Here is a 23,380-nt window from a genome sequence, read left to right as displayed (position 1 = left end):
AACCCAGTATCCCTTGTGAACCTGGGCAGCAAATCAATAATAACAACAAATGGTTCATACGGGTGCCACGTATTTCTTTCAATATCTAAATGATATATATGACATTTGATTAACACTTTAACAGTTAAGGCATTTCCATAAAAAGATTCTTTATGAATTTCACTTTCTAAAGAAACAGAATCCAAGCCATCTATATATTCATATTATGTTTTATGAACTGTAGTCATTTATGTATACTTCAATTATACAATTTACAAAAGAGGCTGAAAAGTGAAGGAACAGTGCAAAGTGACATAAAGTGCTCAGTGCTCACGGTGCAGGTGTAATCAACAATTTATACAAATATATACAAGTGAAGTGTAAAAGGGGTCGATTTTAACAGGGCCTATATTGTATGATATCCAACTGTATACCGCCTTAATCAATATTCAATACAGAGATTTGTTACTATAGGTCCAGTATGCTATACGTCGACGTTTCGACCCTCTGAAAGCGCCCTTTTGGCGTCACGGCGGGTCTTCCTCAGGACTGTGTGGGACGGGGGGACAGCCTAAGTGAGATAATTAACAAGGGATGGCATTATTATGGACACTGGTATTGGGACGTATACCAATACTGACCACTAGTGGTTAAATGGACTCACCTTATACCTTTATGCCCAGTCGGGCATCTGGGGGTTAGGAACTGAAGAGATCAGCTCTGTCAGGAAAAGAGCCTAATTAGAGGGTCGAAACGTTGACGTATAGCATACTGGACCTATAGTAACAAATCGCTGTATTGAATATTGATTAAGGCGGTATACAGTTGGATATCATACAATATAGGCCCTGTTAAAATCGTCCCCTTTTACACTTCACTTGTATATATTTGTATAAATTGTTGATTACACCTGCGCCGTGAGCACTGAGCACTTTATGTCACTTTGCACTGTTCATTCACTTTTCAGCCTCTTTTGTAAATTGTATAATTGAAGTATACATAAATGACTACAATTCATAAAACATAATATGAATATATAGATGGCTTGGATTCTGTTTCTTTAGAAAGAGAAATTCATAAAGAATATTTTTATGGAAATGCCTTAACTGTTAAAGTGTTAATCAAATGTCATATATGTCATTTAGATATTGAAAGAAATACGTGGCACCCGTATGAACCATTTGTTGTTATTATTGCCTCAGAGTGAGGTCCTGCCCGTCCACTGACACTAGTGCTTCGGGCAGACCTGATCCATTCCACCACCTACCACCATCCTAAAAACCCCTCCCTATTGAAAAATGCAACACATATGGCAAATATTAGAACATTTAACAAAAAGAGTAAATCTACAAATAAACATCAGGCACAAAAGGTTGAATTGTAAATTAAAAATAAAAAGTAAAACAAAAATCTTCTGGGTGGTTTAGCGTCACTAAAAGAATAATTCAAATGAAAGGCGATGGTTCGGTAATAAACATAGTGTCCTATCACGGTCTGTTTTAGTCGTCATGCCTTCATCTTCCATCTACGTCAGAATAGTGTCCTCCTCATGGGGCTCTCAATCCTCCAGGAGAAGATGGATATCCAGCACCTAACTTTTGCGATACGGTGGGGTTTTCAGGATTACTTTAGGGGGTAGTGGCGGGTTCTTTAGAAGGATGACAACCAGAATGAGGAGGCTTTAAGGAATAGGAATATTTAGGGGTATGGCGTTTTCAGGACAGGTGGAGGGATTGGATCCATAGGAGAAATTGGGATGGGCTTTGGAACGGGGTCAAGGCTTTGAGTGGTGGTAGGTGGTGATTTGAAGCATGTGGGCCGGGAGTACTGGTGTTAGTGGAGGCGCAGGACGTCCCTGTGAGTCAGACTGGGCACAGCGCGTGTCATCCAGGATTTCTTTAACTTGTGGTTGTTGACTGGCACCCTGGACAGCATGCAACTATGCTGTCTGCCCCAGAGAGACTCTTTCGAACCTCTGGTGACTCCTCTGCCGTCAGTGCTGGCAGGATGGCTTAGCTTTTGTAGTTGTTGTGGGCAACGCTTTGCAAATTATGCTCTTTTTACTCCCAGCTGTGGAGGAAGACCCATGTTTCCATCAATGGCAATTATACTATAAATACAGCAGTCAGTGGAATGGCTCTCCCTTACTCCTTCCTCGCACAACCTACAATAAATTCTCACCAAGACCTTGAGATTTGTTGTCATCCAAAGACATCCTTCTCCTTCCTCCCCTTGAAGGGGAGGCATGTCCTGTACCAGGCATATACTTTTATCCCTGAGATTTTGCTACTTTCCATTTGTCCATTACACCTCTGTGGTTCACTGCTCTGCAATACATCACAAAATACTCAACAAAATACACAAAAAAAGATATAAATCTAGACACATTATTATTAATGCACTCTGGGAATGAGCAATGTTCAGGAGGACAAATGCAGAAACCCTTCCTGTCACCTGTGTGTTTCCCTGTCTCTCTGTTAGTAGTAAATATGAGGCCATTTTACTGTTACACCCAAAGTCTATTTAACGTTCTTTGATTCCAATTAAGCGCGAAGTGCCTTATGCTCTACTATTCTAGCAACTCCAAAGCCTTGCAGAGTAGATCATTGTAGAGTGCAATGGAACACAAGCTGTGTTAGCAACCAACAGCTTCAGATCTGATAGGTCTGTAGATTTTGAATGGTATGCACTGATCCCAATCTTGCATCTATTTCTTTTGGCAGTGGGTGTAGGCTTAGGACTTGATGTATATAAGGGTTCTACCCATTGCAAGTCTATGGGAAATGTGTTGATACACGAGGGTCTCAGCTCTGTACAGTCCATTCTCTTGATCACTGATGGAAACAGATGCAGTGGCCGTGGCCATCTCTGCGGTACTTACTCAGTCAAAGGCCCATAGGCCAGTTGCCGCTTATCCCGATGCGCTTTCCAGAGGGCCATGTCACACCTCATGGGGTACTTGCCCTCCTGCCTCAGGACAGTCTCCAGGATCTCGGGGCTGGCGATGTTCACACTCTTGTATTGCCCAATGGTTGTCTTCCAGATTGGCCCGTACATCTTCTTCTCAATAAGCTGCAAGAACAATGAAAACACTGGCACTTTGTCAAATGTTATGATGCACGTTCCCATCATAGTGCTTAACTTTGCACAAAAGGCCTGAAATACTGTATTAAAAAGGGTGTGCCTCTACTTCTCAAAGACATGGAGGAACGAGTGCTCTATTCATTTCCACGGGTACAAGGAGAGAAATGTCAGAAATGTTCCTGAGGGGCAGAATTGTCCAAATGGCTGTTGGGCTCACAAGAAACCCTCCATAGTAACATCAACAGGCAAATATGGTGTGCAAGGATGAACATCCTAGCAGTTCTAGGACAGATGTGCCCATCTGCCAATTTTTGCTTTGTGACTGGCTCTATACTTTTTCCCCCTATGTACTGAGCATCTGAAAGTTCCCTGGAGGTGGTTGTATCAGCAGAGTCTGGAGGCCAGTGCCAGGGCACATGCCATTCTGCCTGCATCCTCAAGAAAGGGTCTGGTGACCACCTTCAGTCAAATCTGCTCAGTCCCACCTGTATGGTCCTTCACTTCGAGTGCATGGGTGAATTGCATGTATGTGGTACAAATGTATCATGCTAGTGTGTACAAGTTTACTATAAATGGGTCATCTGTGTGGAGACCGTGATTTCATCACACTAGGAGACCCCCCCCACAGCATGGGGTGCTCCTAATCATGTGTTTAGGTGCACAGCACTGCAGCCTCCTGGAAGTGAAGGTAGAATCCATATTCAGATCCGGATAGGTCTGATACTAGGCCTTAATAAAACCGACTAGTTAACTACACGGGCAGCCTTCTCTCGTGATCGGTATGGGGATCATTTACGATTTTCGGACCGGTCTGCCGCTGCACACATCCATGTGGCTCCATCTGCCATCACCTGTGGAGAGGAGTCGCACATTCCCTGCAGGACAGTGCAGCTGATCGCTCAGTGGTAGGTTTCAATCCCAGCAGTTCCAATCAGCTTTTTATTCTTCCACAGCAGATAACATTAAAACAAGCATTTGCAATGCAATTGGTCTCGCCTTTGGGACCTTATATGTATTTAGCTATGCAGCACATTAGCCTGGGGGCTGAAACATCTACTGTTCTTTAACATGGAGGGAAAGTAAGCACCAAACTGCATGGCACGCCAGGTATGGGAACACAGGGAGAGAAATATTGCCTTTCAGCGGGAAATGGTATAGTCCAAAGCTCTGTTTTTAATATAAAAGCAGGGCCTTCGGTGGTCAGTGGTCATGTATCTGAAAAGACAGGATTAAAAAAAAATATTATTGTCTACGGGTGCTCGAAGAAGACAATTTCTATGGACTGGAATGCTAAAGTGATTCTGGTATTCTACTGACCTCTGCTGGTTGTTTTCTATCAAGAAACTTAAATAGAGGCAGGTGCCAGAAAAATTAAAGAAAAGAAAATCCCTCAGCAGAAAGCAATTCTGGTATTTTTTTGACCTCTGCTGGTCGTTTTCTATCAAGACAGTTAAATAGATGCAGTTGAACAGAAAAAAGTCCCTAATCGGAAGCAGACAAGTCCTAGGGCTGATCTCCAGAGCCCTCAAAGTATATACACATATAAGTATAGACCAAAGTATATACAAGAGGTCTCAAATGCTCGACCTAAAAATGGACTTGTGTAATAGTGCACCAATTATCAGTCAATGGCGTCCAAAAATGTACTTTGGTTGACCGATGTGTGCAGTCTACAAGACACTTATTATGTTATGGCACTGTAATGTTCCTGCCTAGCTGCAGGAAAGATCCTGTTGTGAACGTCAACATTGTGTCTCTTAAATACTTGTGTATAGTATTTCTACAGAGCGAGCCTAGCCAAAAGGCAGCAGAGCTCTGCACATGGTCAAAGGCAAGCTTAAAGTCAGTGAGTAATAGGAGAGGAAAGGACCCACCTGTCAGACTGCTCTCGTTGAACAGCGACCACCTGGGCAATACATTTGTTGACATTCTAAAATCGTACTGTATGAGTTTTTGACTTATAACTTCAATATAAACTATATTAATGACTGGGCTACACCCAGCTCCTATTCAAGTTATCACAGCACTCACATACTTGAAGCATCAGCCAGGACTGTGGGCGTTGACACGTGCTTGGGCACCACCCCTTGCACTCGGCGAGTCTGTCCCGACTGGGCATTCCCAACTTACACTGCTTTAGTAGGGCAGCAGCTCTTGGGAGTTTACCTTGCTACGCCAGGCAGTGTTCTTTGCTTTCTTATTTCTTGTAGTTGTTGTGCTTTAGCCAGCGCCTCGAAGCACAGCAAACAAACACATGCCAATACATAGTAATACGTAATACAAAATCTAAGCTGCCTTCTCTCTGTGGACTGAGGAGATGTGGCGAGTAGGATTTCGATTTAGTTATGAAAAAGAAGCACCTAACTTCCAGAGGAAGTTTATTCACCATGGGTGGGCACAGACCCTCCAATGAGAACTGGTCAGTGGCACAACTATAGCCAAATTGTGGGGATGTGGGGTCTAATACTTCCTCCAATGGGGCAGGTCAAGGATGTCAAGAAGTGGGGTTAGAGCTATCCTGATAGCCAATATGAGAAAAACTAATAACAAACTGCAATTTAAGCATATTGGACAAACTTGCCCAATATTGGAGACTTGACACTGTTCATAGGCTGCTCACAGTGATCTTTGAAAGACAGATTGAGTGCACGGACAACTAAAAAAACACTTCTATAAATTTAAATCCAAAGCACCCAAGACATGTTTTCACAAAGGTATTTCAAGACAACACCCTTTTTGCTAATTACTTGATTCCTTCTGTACAAGACAATTTGCTTTTGAAATATTTATAATAAATAGCAAGTCTAGAAATATTCTCCAGCCCCAATAATGAGTGAAGGCGCAATTTAGTTTATTCAATTGGATGTTGCAAAATATTCATGGGTGATGATGCCCCTACGTTCATGATATTACTCCATCCGATAGTCTAGAAAAGTTATGATAGTTGCATAGTGCTGTGAAGCGCTTTTTTCAAGCACCTATACAAGTAGTTACTCTAGTGGTACCAAATGAATCTACTTTTAAAAAAAATGAATATCACAGCATCCAATTGATCTTATGAAATACTTAACTCCTTTGGCAAACCTGCTTTTTTAACCAGTTACAGTTTGCATGTTGGGATTTTCAAACCCAAGAAATAAGGTAAAAAAACAAACAAAAAAAGGAAAACACACGTTCCAAAATGAACCATTGTGGAGAGTTGAAAGCCAGGAATGGCTGAAGATGTCCCACAGTACAATTGGCAATTATGTAAAAGTTTATAAACAAGTTTCACTTTGTGATTTTCAGCCTAATTTTTTGAACCAATCAAAGATTAAGCAGTGAAGTGGGGAAAGCACGAAGATTCCATGTCATGAGCAGATGTTAGAATAAAAGTGATAACTGTCAAACACTCAAACTCCTCTAGAACACTAAAGTTTGCTAAAAATGAACTGCCTACTACAGTGACGGCTCCGAGGCACTATTGTGTCACCTGCAAACCTTTGGTCACTGTGTAGTTGCATCAACTGAATGCGTCTGAACTGAGAAGATGAACAGCAAACCTCAATGCTGCCGCCTTCGTGCCCATGCAGAGCTGGAGCCTTGGGTGCTGCCATGAGCCCCAGCCACTCACATGAAATATTGTTGGTACTGGAGTCCAAGTGTCCTATAGAAGCTGGTGCCAGTGCACACAGCCTCAGACAGCTCTCACTGTGGTACCTGCATCCACAGAACACTGCCATCATGCAAGCCAATGGGTGCTCTTCAAACAGCAAATCACAATGTCCTGGAAGTCTCACGCAAACCCCAATATGAACTATTAGCTCTCCACATTGCTGAAATGGGCGAGAGCTGAGCTGGACGGCCTCGCAGTGGAGGGGGGGGGGGGGGGGGGGGGGGGGATGCTGGAGGTGGGTGCTGGGATACCTACATCAGAAACTTAGAGGCAAAAGAAGGTGATCGTCCACCCTGAACCCTACCCTCTGTCCTCCTGTCCGATCCTACAACTCATACAATCAGCCGCGGCCCACGCAAGTAAGAGTGGTGGGCCGGGGAGTGGGGGGGATTTCAACTGATGAGGACAATGAAGAATTAAATAAATTATAAATTCTCCTTTGTCGTCTGTCGAAATCCCCCCCCGCTCGCCCCCCAACCTGCCCCCCCCCCCCCCCGCTCTTACCTGCACGGGCCGCGGCTGCATACGAGTCACCCCAGTGCATGAGATAGCGGAACCATGCCCGTCTGCGGACTCCACAGATAGTTTAGGTAATATAGTCACACCAACATTGCCACTTACGACTGTGGGGTGTGGGTCACGTCAGGGGTCCTGACAGGCACCCCAGAATCCATGTCCTGGCCCAGAGTGACCACTCGCACTGGCCTGCAGAATCTCCACGTGCCAATCAGCCTGTACTGGCGCTCGCGTTCCAAACATGTTGGTCCCACAAGGACTATTGCCAGGATAAACCATACTGCAACCCATGTCTATGCAGGGGCCTTCTTAATTATGACGTGCTGCCATAAATGAGGTTCGGGGTGTGACATTCTGTTTAATGTTGTATCGTTTGTAAGCGGCAAATCGTAATTGTCACTATTATGGTTTTTTGTTTCTTTTTCTACTTGTGCTAAAACCAATAAAGAAATTAGTTAAAACATTTTTTTAAACATTATGTTCTCAGTGGGTACCTGAAGTCCCACGATCTTGCCGCTGAGTGGACCAGTCCTGAATGAGTGTCCATCAAATAACGCCAATAAGTTTAGTCTTGTTTCCATTTTTTTAGGTGTAAGTGTTGAACTAAATCTGTTGCACTGCAATTCCACACTTTGCCAAAAGTGGAGCCACGGCTACAAATCCTCAAGTCCAATAGTGCCACCAATGGGAACAACGGTGCTGGGATTTATCTCATCCTGTATAGTGCAGTCATCACTCACCCCCAAAACGTAGCAATGTATGGACATGTCCATGCCAAATGAATAAAACTTGCCCCTCGGTCTACTTCGATTTGCACTATTGATTGTTAGTCCTGAGAGAACACTGAATTAGACGGTTTCTTGAACAACTGGATTTATGTTTCTGGTAGTGTTCTGTATATACAGAAGGACATCGTCCATGAATATGTATACAACCAATGGCCTGCCACCTATATAAATTCCTCTAAGTGCATGCAGCTGCCTGTATACAAAGGGCTCCACAGAAATGGCAAATAGGATTGTTGACAGGGGCAACACTATCTAGTGCCACTGCCCATTGATAAACTCTGGCCAGGGGTCCCTGCGGAACAAGAGAATTTTAATAAAACACCTAAACAGGTCCGTTTACGTTAATACCTGAAACATATATGGCCATTCAAGAGAGTCAAATACTTTTTTAGCATCAAGAACACTGGCACCCTTGAAATACCTCCCGGTACTACAGATTCGGTAATACCGAATCGCTAATACTGAAGGTCTTCACATTCATTCCTATGGGCCTCCAAGCCCATTGGAATGAATGGGTAGGTATTCCTTATTACCAAATCTCAATTACCGATTCGGTAATAAGGAATAATAAGGATTCGGTATTTTTTACCGAATCTTTACCCACATAGGTAATACTGATTTCTTAATAGCGAATCAGTAAAATTCGCTATTAAGAAATCGGTATTTCACATTTACCTACATCTGGCCCCAAGTTTTAAATATGCAGTAAAATCAGTAAGAACTCATCCAGCATTACAAGTAGCATCGGAAAGATCTTCTGGCTCACCTCCAAAATCGGGCATTTATGGAGGAAATTCCCTATAGAAGAGTATGAAAACTGCTGAATCTTGGTAGGAGCAAGAGAATACATTTTCAACAAATCAGAATACAGACTTTAAAAACATTGTGTAGCCTTACTGCCAAAGCACTAATCTACAACATAAATAATGAATAACCTGCAACCTAATGTTATTGGGAGGTGTCAGAACAAATTAGTTACATAACAGTAAACCATTGTGAATAAATGCAATACTACATGCAGGAGCCTTGGAAAAAGTTTACATTCCAAGTCCATGTCAAAGGTTTTGTTCAAGAATAGTGTCATTCAGAAATAAACAAACTTGCTTGACTATGCAGAAATATACAAAAATGACTTGCTTGACTATGTGCAACAGAAATACTCAGTGAACGTGACATACATATTGGCAAGGTGATGTTGAATCCTGCTTGAGGCCTAGTTAGCATAAGCCAGGATAACACACTTCACATCAAAACATTTCAAATGCAATAGCATCAGGTCAGTATACACGTGTGACTTTGAGTGTAGATTAGGATTCAGCAGATTGTTAATAATGCAAAAAAATGTATTAATACACAATTCCTCCGGTTGCTTTCCTAGGACTCTTCTTTACTGCTCTGCAATACCCCTGTACCAGCTTAATAGTGTGTTAATTCAGGAAAGGGTGGCATATTTTGATACCATGAATAATCTTTTTCCAGCTACCTAATAGAAATTTCCAATCATGTTAATTGTTCTCACAGCAATTTCAATGTCGCTGCATCCTTTGCTATGGCCTTACCCACAACATACACTTCAAAGGCCTGCCGAACCACAGTCCTCTGCAGCACAGAGATCAGGTTGAGGTCCAAATATTCTGAAATTGCTTTGCGCAGCTCATTCCTGAAAGAGGAATCTAATTGGGCTTTTGGTTTAGATCTATGTTCCAGTGTGTCAGGTACCTTGCTTACAGTTCTGTACCAGAACTATTAGGAAGTGGTCTGATAAAGATCTGAGTAGAATGCCAGTGTGCCCAATCAATGATGTCAGGCCCATAGACACAGGCAAATAGACTATTCTTTAGCTTGTTTCGTGCACAGTAGATTGATAATTCTATTGTACTGTGGTTGGATGCTGTGCTCACCAAACATCCAAAAAGTCTCAGGCATTCATAATTTATGCTATCATTGCAGAGGTCTAGTCGTACAAGTTGATCTATCTAAATTCAAATTCAGCATTTGGTTTAACTCCTCTTGCCAATTTCCATTGCCTATACATATATTTAGGAAAGCGTCAAAGTTGAGGCAGTATTCATTCATTAGTGTTACGTTATTATTGTTTCAATATTATTTACGGCACTTGTCATGATACCTTATGACTGTGAACCAGGGCTCAGGTGTTTCTTGTATCATTGTTATGTCCACTTTATAATGATTCTATGAATGTTCAGGCCCCTAAGATTACAATTTATCATTGTTAACAATTCCTATATAATACATTGCATTACCTTCACATATTCCAATTGCACAAGCGTTGTACCTGGTGAACCACTGTATGTAACACATTGATTCACATGTTATACTCTTAGGCAATTTTAATTTGCACCTGGACAAATTGAGTGACCTAGAAGCCTCAGAGTTCAAAGAATCTATGGTCTCTTTAGGCCTAAATCAATTTGTTGTAAAGCCAACCCACCAGGGTGGTCATGTACTGGATGAAGTCTGCTCCAACATTGCTATACAAATGAAGGATCTGCAACCCCTGATTTGGCCAGACCACTATTTAATTAGATTCACCTGGCAACATCCAATAAACGTACATTCAGCCCCAGACAGGATGTCCCATAAAGGGAAAGCCTTTAATAAATTAAAAAACTGTGGAGTTTGTGAGGGGTCTTGAATAGCGTATACCGGCCTTACTAGGCAAGGTGGAGGAATACGTTAGAAGGTATAATGATTGGATTAGAAATGCAATAGAGAAGTTGGCACCGGATCGTCTGTGTAGAGCGAATAGAAGGAAGCCTTCTAGTCCGTGGTTGTCTGAAACACTTAAAACAGGTAAAAAAGGGGCAAGGTGTTGGAATGGAACTGGAGGAAGGAATATAACTCCCTGGATAAAGAGGCTTAAAAGCTAGCATTAAAGGAATATCATGCCTCAATAATTAATTCTAAACAAGCTTATGAGGAGAGGTTTACAAAGGCAGGGAACACTTCGAATGAGATCTTCTTGATTGTGAAGACTTTTATGACTCCATCTGCATGTGTTGGATCTCACTCAGTCTCGGTAGAATGGTGTGAACAGCTTGCTCATTTTTTTAATACAAAGATTTTAAGTATTCAAGACAGTTTGTCCAGAGACACTAAACTCAAAAAGTCTATCTTTTCTCAATTGGGAATTATACTTTTAAAGTGCAATAAGACAATACCAATGTTAACCTCTGGGAGATATAGGTCTTGCTTTAGTGAAAAACACATTTAAGAGTTTTTCACTTCCAGGACATGTAAAATTTAAAAATACATGCCCAACTTTTTAAATAGGGTGCACCCTGTCCTTAGGACTGTCCTGGGCTACCTTAGTGGTGTCTCATATGTATTAAAAAGGAAGGTTTGGGCCTGGTAAGAAGGTTAACTTGCCAGGTCGACATTGCAGTTTAAAACTGCACGCACTGGCTCTGTCATGGCAGACCTGAGACATGTTTAAAGGTGAATAGCATGCCCCGTCCAGATCTAGTCGGAGCTGATCAGCTGGGCACTTCCAGGAAAAGGATTGATGCAGATTGTTGTCTGTCTGGAGCCACAGAGGAGGTCAACCAACTGACCCATGGAGTCCACTTCTTTGTCCTGGGTACAAGAGGGTGCGGGTGCAGTCCTTCAAGGCTCCTCTCAGGTCACAAACAGAATCTGGATCTTCCTCGTGTACAGAAAGTGCTCCTAGTATTTCAATTCTGTATTAGGTTTTAAAAATGTTTTTAAAGCATAGCCAAGCATGGTTATCAGAAATGTATAAACACAAAGTACAAAGGAAAATATTACCATTAAACATATTTCACCTTCCTTCAGCTTCTTAAGAGAGACAAGAAGTCCCTAATATGCATCTAATATAAACCTCCTTTATCTCCTCAGCACATGGAGCCTATTCATTATTCGAAGTCTAAAGTTCTGGTTGTGACTGTCAACCAAGGCCTGTTCATGTGGTCAAAAGAAAGGAAAATTAGGAGAAAGACAGGAATAGCCGGGCTGACCATATAGAATAAAAAATATATTGCTCGTCCTGTAGAGAATAGATAATGCACTCATAAGATGCAACTGAAAACAGACATTGGATCCAGTCATCATGTGTAGGTGTGGCTGACCACACCACCTCACATTTTGGCTACTGCCAAAAAAGTACAACGCTTCAGATGACGGGTCAGGTCTGATAAATTGTCTGCATAGTGTAACAGGATACGCTTAATAGAGAAGCCTAATTGGATTGAAACAATGTATTAATGGTCGCAGCTATCTTATGCCAAAAAATATAAAGAGCATGGCAAGATCATAATAAATGTGCCATATGTCCTCCTCTGTTTCCGCACCTCCAGTAAATAGAGGATTTCAATAAAATAGAACGGAGAAGCCTGTGATGAGACCTGTGCCACTCATGCTGAATCATGTAGTAGCTAAATTCTAGTGTGGTTTCTCTCATCCCTCGGCTATGGGAGTGCAAGAAGGATGACCTTGCCTCATTGGAATATTCTGTACAAAAAAGATTTGCAACCTTGTCTTAAGAGTATTCCTCATTGGCTTAGATGAATCTCTTCCAAACGTTTGAGTGAAGTCTGGAGATGACCGCCTTAAATTCACTCCAGGCATGGAGGTATCAATGAATAGAAGAATCTAACAATGGCTGTGTAAGAGAACCGTGGCTGGACTCAAGCAGTGCTTTAATTGGAGGAACCTCCCAAACTAAGACTTTCCAAGGCAAAATTATGCTTGTAGAATTTCGAAGGACTGTACTTTATCACCATCTATTAATCATCCCTGTTGGACCTGGCCCTTTTTGCAGGATTATCCCCAAACCTTTATGTCTTCGTACTCCTATTTTTTCCTGACTTTATTTTTGTTTTAGGACTCTGGGCACTTTGTCACTGTTAACCAGTGCTAAGGTGCATATGCTCTCAGTCTAAATGGTATTGGTGACTGGTTTATCTATGATGTCTGCCACATTTGTTTGACTGGTAAGTCCCTAGTAAAGTGTCTGGTGTGTGCCCAGCATCTGTAAATCAAATGCTGCTAGTGGTCCTGCAGAACAGTTTGTGCCACCCACATCTGTAGCCCTGCAACCATGTCTCAGTTCTGCCACTACAGTGTGTGTGGGGTATTTTAAAGTGCCATGTTTACCCGGCATGTGCACCCACCTGCCAGGTCCAAACCTTCCCTTTTACTACATGTAAAGCACCCCCAAGAGAAGCCTAAGGTAGCCCCATGGCCAGGGTGCAGTGTATATGAAAGGTAGGACATGTACTGGTGTACTTTACATGACCCAATAGTGAAATACTGCTAAATTCGTTTTTCACTATTGTAAGGACTATCTTTCCCATAAGTTATCATTGGCGCTGCCTTGTAACCTCTAACTTCTAATTGGGAAGAGATGGAGACTTGAGGTCCCTGAACTCACAATTTAAAAGTACATCTTTTAGAGAAGTTGTTTTTTTAACTTGCATGTTTGAATGTGCCACTTTTAGAAAGACAGTCTTTTAAAAGACAGGAGCTAAAACCCGTTAGTCCAGTTGAGACCGGGTGAACACGTTTTAACAAAACAACGTCTCAACTTGGAAACATTAAATAAGGCAAGTACAATGTATAACAGATAATTGCTGAGCACAAAAAAAGGGGACCACAAGGTAGTATGGGAGGTCTAAAGATATGTTGTTTTATAGAGTAAGGTAGCTATATCTGCACTACATTATTTAAATTTAGATAGGAACCCAAAAGTATAGTGTGCACTTATGTGCTCATGGAGAAGTGAACAGCGCGAGTTGCACATGAGTAGTGAACAGTACAGTACCGTGCAAAGAACAATACAACTGATGGTTACGAAGACAGTCAATAGGGCATTTTGACAGAGTTTACACTGTTTAGGAACCACAAGAACGCTTAAAGCTACGTTGAATAGTCGATGGCGTTTCAACCTGTGTAATTTCAGGTCATCATCAGGACCGGGTTACTGTGGTTCATCAAGTGCTGTGACTGTGGTAGCAAGATCACCTTGGGACAAGGATGAGTCAGGGATGGAGGACAAACGAAGGCGTCTGAGGATAGTCGTGTCTGCTTTCTCAATAATACAATAATATCTGTGCGTCGCTGTCCTGCGCACCCATCATTTTCCTGCAGCACCACTTCCGAGTCGGTGTGTACCTGTACCCCCAGATAACACACGAGATCCTTAGTCCATCTTAATGGATATTGCGCTGTGTAGGGGCGGTATTAGCGGTAAGAGGTAATCTAAGTGACTTGTTCCAACTTTTACGCAGGCCAGAGTGGCTGCCAAATCTCTCCACCTCTCGCAATTTCAGTGTTAAACTTCGATGTGGATTGTGTACGAACAATTAGGTGTCGTCTGCATACTCGGATATTATTAAGTTATAATGTGGAAATATTAAGCTGCCCTGTTCAGGATATTCTCGCATGGCGCAAGCCAGTGGCTCTGCCACTAATGGGTACAAAGGCGGAGATAGCGGGCAACCATGCCTAGAGCCTCTCATGATTGCGATAGGTGTTGATAGCAGTCCATTCACTCGGACACGTGCCACTGGTTCTGCATAAAGCACTTTGGCCAATTGTATAAATAACTACCAACACCAACATTTCTCAGGACTGCCACCAAAAAAAGGCCACGCCACCAGATCAAACGCTTTTTCAGAATCTTAAAAAGACTTTAGGGTCACACGGCCACATGCATCATTGTAAGGTTTTGCGATTCCTTATTTGCGATTTTTGGGAATCGCAAATAAGGATTGTAAAATTGGATGCATGATTTTAAATCGCATAATATTTGTGATTCGGTAAAAATCGCAATTTTTACCAAATCGCAAATATTAGGCGAATTTTAATTTGCGATTTTGCAATTCCCATTGTTTCCTATGGGCCAAAAGGCCCATAGGAATCAATGAGAAGGCATTGACATTTTGCGAATTTCAATTAACGATTCGCAAAATGTTAATGCATTCCATGGGTGCAGGGAGGGGGTCCAAAGGACCCCCCGCCTGCACCCCTGAAATGTATTTTAAAGTGCATGCTTCACACACACATGTCCTAAGGACATGTGTGTCTGTAACATGACAGTGTTTAAAATGCAATTTTGAGCATTTTAATACTTTTTTGCAAATTACCACGAGGTTCACCCTCGTGGTAATTTGCACCCCCTAATTGCGAATTCGCAATTTGAAAAACAATCATGCATTGCATTTAAGGAATCGCAAATTTGCGATTCCTTAAAAGCAATCGCATTTTTGGAAATCGCTAAAAATAGCGAATTTCACAAAAATGCATGATGCATCCCAAAAACTTATTTAGGAATCGCAAACGGCCGAATTTACCGATTCGCACCGTTTGCACTTCCTAAATAGGTTAATGCATGTGGCCCTACGTGGGTAATAGTGCAAAACAAAGTGTGTAAATTATCCCTTACACATTTTTGTGCATACTCATGCATATATACCTATGGGAAATATTTCACAGACCCCTGTAAAATATGGTTTTTAGCATTATAGCAATAGCTCCCAAAATGCTTTGCAGAGTTTTTTTAGTTTTTTTATTTCAAAATGCTTTATTGATTTTCACAAGGTATACAGAAGGCATATAGCAGGGTAACCATAATGTAGCTGAGGTAAAATGTACATGTGATTACACGTTTTTGGGAACTGCGTCTTTATGGCTACCGTGAGGATAATCACGTCAAACAATGACCGAAAGAAAAGAAGAAGGAAGGACAGGCAAAAGAGAGGAACAGTGAGCGAGAAAGGAAGAGAAGGTAAGGAAGACCCCGGCTGGGCTAGTTGTAACAATGCCGTTACTTTTCTGTGTGTGTATTGGCGCTTGGACTTGTATTATTACATAGTATAAAAGCCAGGTAAGATTACAATGAGCATTATACATACTCACCCTCGTGGTAATTTGCACCCCCTAATTGCGAATTCGCAATTTGAAAAACAATCATGCATTGCATTTAAGGAATCGCAAATTTGCGATTCCTTAAAAGCAATCGCATTTTTGGAAATCGCTAAAAATAGCGAATTTCACAAAAATGCATGATGCATCCCAAAAACTTATTTAGGAATCGCAAACGGCCGAATTTACCGATTCGCACCGTTTGCACTTCCTAAATAGGTTAATGCATGTGGCCCTACGTGGGTAATAGTGCAAAACAAAGTGTGTAAATTATCCCTTACACATTTTTGTGCATACTCATGCATATATACCTATGGGAAATATTTCACAGACCCCTGTAAAATATGGTTTTTAGCATTATAGCAATAGCTCCCAAAATGCTTTGCAGAGTTTTTTTAGTTTTTTTATTTCAAAATGCTTTATTGATTTTCACAAGGTATACAGAAGGCATATAGCAGGGTAACCATAATGTAGCTGAGGTAAAATGTACATGTGATTACACGTTTTTGGGAACTGCGTCTTTATGGCTACCGTGAGGATAATCACGTCAAACAATGACCGAAAGAAAAGAAGAAGGAAGGACAGGCAAAAGAGAGGAACAGTGAGCGAGAAAGGAAGAGAAGGTAAGGAAGACCCCGGCTGGGCTAGTTGTAACAATGCCGTTACTTTTCTGTGTGTGTATTGGCGCTTGGACTTGTATTATTACATAGTATAAAAGCCAGGTAAGATTACAATGAGCATTATACATACATTCATACAGTTATATCCGGTGGGAAGAAAAGAGCACAAGGCGAGGACCGTGGTAACCCCTTTGGGGGCTCGTAAGAGTCTAGAAACGCATTCAAAGAGTCCCACATCTTCCTGGAGGATGGTTTCCAAGGGGAGTTTTGATGCAAAGTTGTCTCCCCCTGAGGTGGATGATCCAGTTTAACCAGCTTTTATATGATGTCTTATTTGTGTCTTTCCAGTTGGCAAGGACCATTTTCACTGCAGAAGTAAGTAGCAGGTCCAGTAGGTCGATGTCGGCCTCAGATCTCAAGTTTGTGTTAATGCAGGCCGTGAGTAGATTGAAGGAGTCTCTGCCCATAGTACATTTAAACAAGTCAGTTATAAAGGCAAAGATTCTGTCCCAGAACGTCTTGAGTAAAGTGCACTGAAAGATAAGGTGAATTAAATCCCCCGTATCCCTATTACAATTCCAGCATGTTGCGTCATTACGCAGCCCTGGAGCGAATAACCGGGAGGGGGTCCAGCATGCCTTTTGCAATAGCCAGTATTTAGTTTGGGCGAGAACAGGGGAGATCTTGTTTCTTGAGACTGATCGTCATATTAAGGACCATTCCTGTTCTTTTGGAGGGCTGGGGCCAATTGTCCCCAGAAAGCTATGGACTTCTCATTAGGTTTAGTCGTTATATGGGGCCGAAGAGTTTGTAAATATGTGAGACCTGGTGTCCCACTTTGTTAATGTTTGTCACGAACCGGGCTATAGATGGTTGGGTGGAGGATAGTATGGCTTTTGTAAGGGCCGCTCTGATTTTCAGGAAGTTGTAGAATTCGATGGCGGCTAAGCTAAACTTCGATTGGAGGTCTGAGAATGTAACTGAGTATGAGTTATTTTCTAATTGGAAGGGGAAGATGTAGGAAACTGGCTCTATATATACTGGACAAAAGGAAGGTACAGTGTATATAGAGTCCCCGGAGGTTTGGCAGAGGTTAAAGTTAGATATAACCTTACTCTCTAAAGTAGTAGCTTGGTCGAGCAGTAAGACAGTATTAGAGGACAGTGTAAAGCATTTGTTGTACACGCTCAGTCAGCAAATGGTCTCACACACTCATGAACTGAACTCTAGGCCAATGGTTTTGTATCAAAATATATAGTTGTTTTATTTTAGAACCAACAAGGGATCAAAATATACTTTTTCAGGATGAGTTACTTTAGTTCAATACTTTTCAAATATGCAATAGACTTTTTAAATGCAATAGTTACCGTTTGTTGCAATAGGCAACACAATTTCAAACACAATGCAACATTGAGATCAATGGGAATTTCTGGTTAAATGCAATTAGTTACTTTGTAGATTACTTTTCTAACCATAGGACTAGATCCTAGATTCAGTCCTGGGACATGAGCTGTAAACAGTTAAGTAAAAGCGTTTTGGTTACAGTAGTGATTTTTAAGGAATATTATTGTATTTAAAAAGTGACAGAATCTTTTTCAGTTCAAATGACCAATGTTATCCTATGGAAGGAAATTCAATTTGCAGGTAAAGTATGTTCACGTTACTTTTGTAATACAGTGCTGGACTCCTAGGTTCAACACTGGGACCTCTATCTAAAACAGGTGAGTAATTACATTTTTATCATTGGCACAAACTTTTTCAGCAAAAAGCAGGGAATGATATCCTATGCAAGAAAATTCAAGTTACTGGTAAGTATGGTTAGAATTTCTTTTCAGGATCCATACTGGGCTCAAAAATACAGTACTGAGGTCTCTCCTGATAACAGATGAGTAAATCGGAATTTGTAGTTCAACTGATTTTAGATTAATATTTGTAAGTTCCAAAATTCCACACTTAGAAGAATTTCCAAGTGAAACCAGTCAATGTTCGCCTACGGAAGAAAAGTGAGTTATCAGCTTTTACGTAAGTACTCGACTGGCAGAGTTAAGGTTCTGGGCATAGACTCAGGGGTCTTCCAGGGTCAGGTAGGTATAGTTGGTACACCCTCATCGGCACAGGGGCAGCCGGGTGCAGAGGTAGTTAGGCCCAATGTTATCCAATGAGAGGCAGGGGGCCTTCGGTTGGTGGCTGCTGGCTTGCAGGCCACCCGGCTGTGGAAGCTGGGCTCCTGGTCACTAGTTCAGGGCAAATGGGGAAGTAGGATAGGACAAAGGTTGCACTACCAGGGGCACTCGGGCGGCTGGGTGCAGGGTGCTTTTGAGCCGTCGGGCTCTCAATGCTATTCAATGGAGATCTTGAAAAGGGAACAAAGGCTGCAGGCTCGGTGACGGTGGATCTTCTGGAGTGACCAACACATCGAGGGGTAAGTTGGGATCTTGGAGGGTAGGTAGGCAGGCACAGGAGGCCGGATGGCGCTGGGTGCAGGGGTGTCTTTGGACGTCGGGAAATCTTACCCTCTGCTGGTCGCGGTAGGAGGGGTCCCTGGTTCTGAGTCTGCAGGCGTCTTCTGGGTTGTCGAGGAGGGTCCTTGGGCACTAGATTCCAGGACAGAATCGCGGGGTGGACGTCCTCAGGGTCTTTGTTCACTAGGGCACAGGCCGGGCTTGGCGGGTGCAGAGTGGGCTGGATTTGCGGTTCCTGGCTAGCACCAGTGGTATTGCTGTTTGAGCAGAGCCACTGCTCGTGGGAATCCCAGTCTCTAAGAGGGTCAAAGCAGGCAGGTCCTCCGGGGTTCTTGAGGTTGCTGTCCGCAAGAGACGCCGGGATTGAGCAGGAGCAGGTTCAAGGATCAACAGCTGCACGGCAGGTCTTCTTCTTGATCTTCTTTCTTGTTTTGGAATTGGTATCTGAGGAAGTAAGGTTCAGGGTGCCCCTAAATACTACATTTAGGGGCGGTACAGGTAGGGGAAGGGCAGGGACCAATAGGTCCCTGTCCTGGGGTGAGTACACCCCCTATCCTGCTCTTCTCCTGTGGGAGGGGGGCAGGAGCCTATCTCTGATTGGGTAGGGCTCTCCATCCTCCAGATGGCCAGAACCCGGAGTTGTGCTTCACCTCGCCTCTCCCACCTGAGGGGTGGAGTTGGCACAGGCTGGCACACCCCCTTTCCTCACGTAGGGTTTCCCGCCAGTCTTCCTGCCAGAGTGGGGGTCAGAACTGGTGGGGCCAGTTGCTGAGTACAGCAAGTGGTCTGGAGAAGCTCACAAAGGCGGTATACCGTTGAAGCTTCCCTCTGCCCATCCTGGGGGATGAGACCTAGCACCTCGCCCAGGATGTGCATTGTTGCAGGCCCTGGAGAGCGGGGGCTCTCCACCCAGGGATCCAGCAACATGTCTGCTGTGTGCCAGTCTAGGCAGCCTCTCAGACAAGACTTGGATTGTAGGTTAGGTTTCAGGGGGCATCTCGAAGATGCCCTCTGTAGTGCACTTTACATTAAATCCCACACTGGCATCAGTGTGGGTTTAATGTGCTGAGAAGTTTGATATCAAACTTGCCAGTCTTCAGTGTAGCCATTATGGTGCTGTGGAGTTCGTAATTACAACCTCCCAACACCATTTAGTCCTATTGGCATCATTGCACTTACAGTGCCCAGGAAAGGCCCTGGGGACTGTAGGGGCACAGGGCTCATGCACCTGTGCCCACACCACCGGCATAGGGCACCCAGCTAGAGGGGTGACTGAGGTATGCCAGGGCAGTATTTTGTGGGCATGGCACACAGGTATGTGTGCCATGTCGACTCTTTGTTTAGTTCTGCACCAGGACACTCAGCCTGCAAAGGCAGTGTGTGTGTGTCAGGGTGCAGGGCCCCTAAGGGTGGCACAATAAGTGCTGCATCCCTTAGGGGTCTTCTCTGGTCAAAATGCATTGGGTATCTAGGGTACCATTTACCAGGTGCTGACATGTGGCCAGAGATGCCAATTGAGTTTTAGCTTCAATACAGTTTTAGGGAAGGACACAGGCCCTGGGCACCTGATTGGCAGGAGCCCAGGGCACACTCAGTCAAAGCACATCACCAATTCAACAAAAAGTGGGGGCATACCATGCAAGAAAGATGGCACTTTCTCACAGAAGAGGATTCCTTTCTTAATCCATGTGTCAAGGGCTAGACTTTTTCCCTTGTACAATATCTTCCTTTTCGCCCAGAGTGATTCCATTTTAGACCCTTTAATACTATTTTCCAGAATTCTATCCACCCTGAGTAGAGCAATGTTTGTGTTTTTAAAAATGGACTTGGAGGTATGTGGGTATAGCTGGTTTGTTGTTCAGAGTGCCAGGGGGCTTAGGTTATTGAGGGTGGCCTTCTCTACCTCTAGCCATGCTGGGGTGTAGCCGGTGGGCGGCGCTAACCAGTATGATCCCCGTTTCGCCAGGAAAGCCAGCTGATATAGTCTGAAGTCTGCCAGGTTAACCCCTCCTAATGTATTGTCCAGTCTTAATTTTTTGATACTGATCCTAGCTTTTTTCCCAGGTAGAGGAATTTAGAGATGAGGATATCTAGTTTGCGGTGGGAGTCGTCTGTGAGTAGGAGCGGGATCATGCTGCTTATATGGTTAACCATCGGGGTGATCATCATTTTGAAGGTCTCGATTCTGCCCCACCACGTAATGAATTTTGGTGACCACATGTCCAGGAACTTCTTTATCTTCTCTAGTAGTGTTTTCTCATTCTGTTGTAGGGTATCCATTAAGTTGCTTTCAAATTCTATTTCCAAGTATTTGATATAGCCTGATTGCCGTGTCAACCCGACTCTCCTAGGATATCTCTCATACAGAGGATGTTTAGCGGTTTGAGTTCTGATTTCCCTCGGTTTAGTTTGTACCCTGAGAATTCGTAATATCTTGTTATTGTGTCCATAAGGGCAGTAACTGATGTTCTCGGTTGTTCGGTTAAGATTAGTATGTCGTCTGCATAGGTGGCTAATTTAATTTGGGTACCATTGATATCCATCCCTTTCATATTAGAGTTTGCTTTGAAGTTTCTGATCAGGGGCTCCAGTGACAATAGGAATAAGGACGGGGAGAGTGGGCATCCCTGTCTTGTACCTTGTTGTAATGTGAAGGGCTCGGAGAGTGAGCTATTGATGACAATAGGAGGTGAAGGGTTACTGTAGAGGGCCATACCAAACGTATATAGTCCTCTCCTAGATTAAAGGATTGCATGCATCATTCCAAAAATCCCCAGGAAACATTATCAAAGGCCTTCTCAGTGTCTAGGGTGATCGCTACTATCGGTTCATTCTTAAGGGCAGCATACTCTATAATGTGGCACAATAGTCTGGTGTTGTCATTAGACATGCGGCCTACTTGGGAGTTGCTTATTAAGTTTGGTAATGTAGAGTTGAATCTGGTCGCTAGTATCTTGGCATATATTTTGCAGTCTACGCTAATCAAAGATATGGGCCTGTAGTTTTTCGGTGAAAGGTGGTCCTTTCCCTCCATCGGAATGACAATTAGGTTAGCTTCCGACATAGTGTGTGGCGTGGATAATTTAGCTGCTGTGTGGTTAAAAACTTGTTTCATGGTCGGCTTCAGCTGGTTTAAGAAGGTCTTGTAGAAAGTGGCTGTGAAGCCATCTGGGCCAGGGGCCTTGTTGTCCTTTAGAGATTTGGCTGCCTTTTCAATCTCTGCGCAGCTAAAATCTTGCCCTAACTTGGCTTTCTCCTCACTACTTAGTGTCCTAGGTATTTGGTACAGTTCTCTAGATTTAGGGTCTGGTCGTTTTTATAGAGTTCCTGATAGAATTCTTTAAAGGTCTTGAGGATGCCTTTATGTTTGGTATGGGTTTTATTGTTAGGGTCCTTAATGGATGAGATGGTAGTCTGGTTCGGTTTGTGTTTGAGATAGGACGCCAGGATTTCCTCCGCTTTGTTAGCTTTGCAAAGATTAAGAGCTTTATACTTGTAGATCCATAGCCTCGCCATAGCCTCGCCCTCTTACTTAAGATTTTGTTGTATTCACCCTTTCTTTGCGTTAATAATGCAAAGAGCTTGCAATTTTGTAGTGAAGTAGCGTGGGCCTGTTCTAGATTTTTAATCTCCTGTTCTAGCTGGGTTAGTCTCCTGTTGGCCCCCTTGTTGATTCTTGCCTCGATTCCAATTATTGCGCCCTGATGGTTGCTTTCAGCGCATCCCAGAGTGTGTTAGTGTCAGTCTCCGGGGTGTCGTTATGTTTGAGGTAGTCTATTAGGGCCTCCTCTATCTTTTTTTTGTCAGCAGGGTCTGAGAGTATGTTGTAGTTAAAGCGCCATCTCTTTGGCACCACCTCATTGTGGCACCCAGCTAGTTTTAGGCCGATACACGAGTGGTCAGACACTAGTCTTGATGCTATGTCTGTGTATTTGATTAGCCGTGTGTGGCTGCCGGAGATGAGGATATAGTCTATCCTGGTGTATGAGTTGTGGGGGTTGGAGTAGAAGGTGTCTGGGTGTTGGAGTCGCCATGCGTCCACAATGTGGAATTTGGTGCATTTATTTTGTAGTACCCCATGTGAGCTCGTGGGGAGGTATTGACAGGTGGATTGTCTATCTGTTATGTGGTCTAATGGGATGTTGAAGTCCCCTGCTACCACGTGAGGTAATTTTGAGGAATTCCCTCGAGTGTGTTGGACACGTCGGACCAAAAGGCTAGGTCATCCATGTTGGGACCGTATATGTTTGCTACATGTATTAGCTCCTCCCCCCTCCTCAGGTGCATAACCAGGAGTCTGCCTTTGTTGTCGTAAGACTGGGATTCTAGAGAGATGTTGAATATTTTTGATATTAGGGTGATTACCCCTCT

At 43.1% G+C, this 23,380-nt stretch overlaps 1 protein-coding gene across 3 annotated transcripts in view; it reads right to left on the bottom strand.

The window, feature by feature from the left end:
* The window catches only part of LOC147729550 (sterol 26-hydroxylase, mitochondrial-like), a 187,104-nt gene that overhangs the window by 90,048 nt on the left and 73,676 nt on the right, over positions 1–23,380 (bottom strand). For all 3 annotated transcript variants that reach the window (XM_086954445.1, XM_086954446.1, XM_086954443.1), the window contains exon 3: positions 2,861–3,051. In XM_086954445.1, the coding sequence (XP_086810571.1) occupies positions 2,861–3,051 (191 nt within the window). The remainder of the gene's footprint in view (positions 1–2,860; positions 3,052–23,380) is intronic.

The sequence above is a fragment of the Lissotriton vulgaris genome, chromosome 2_1 (assembly GCF_964263255.1).
Source record: "Lissotriton vulgaris chromosome 2_1, aLisVul1.2, whole genome shotgun sequence".
Taxonomy (NCBI): domain Eukaryota; kingdom Metazoa; phylum Chordata; class Amphibia; order Caudata; family Salamandridae; genus Lissotriton; species Lissotriton vulgaris.
The sequence above is the reverse complement of the archived record's forward strand: the minus strand, read 5'-3'. Positions and strand labels throughout refer to the sequence as shown.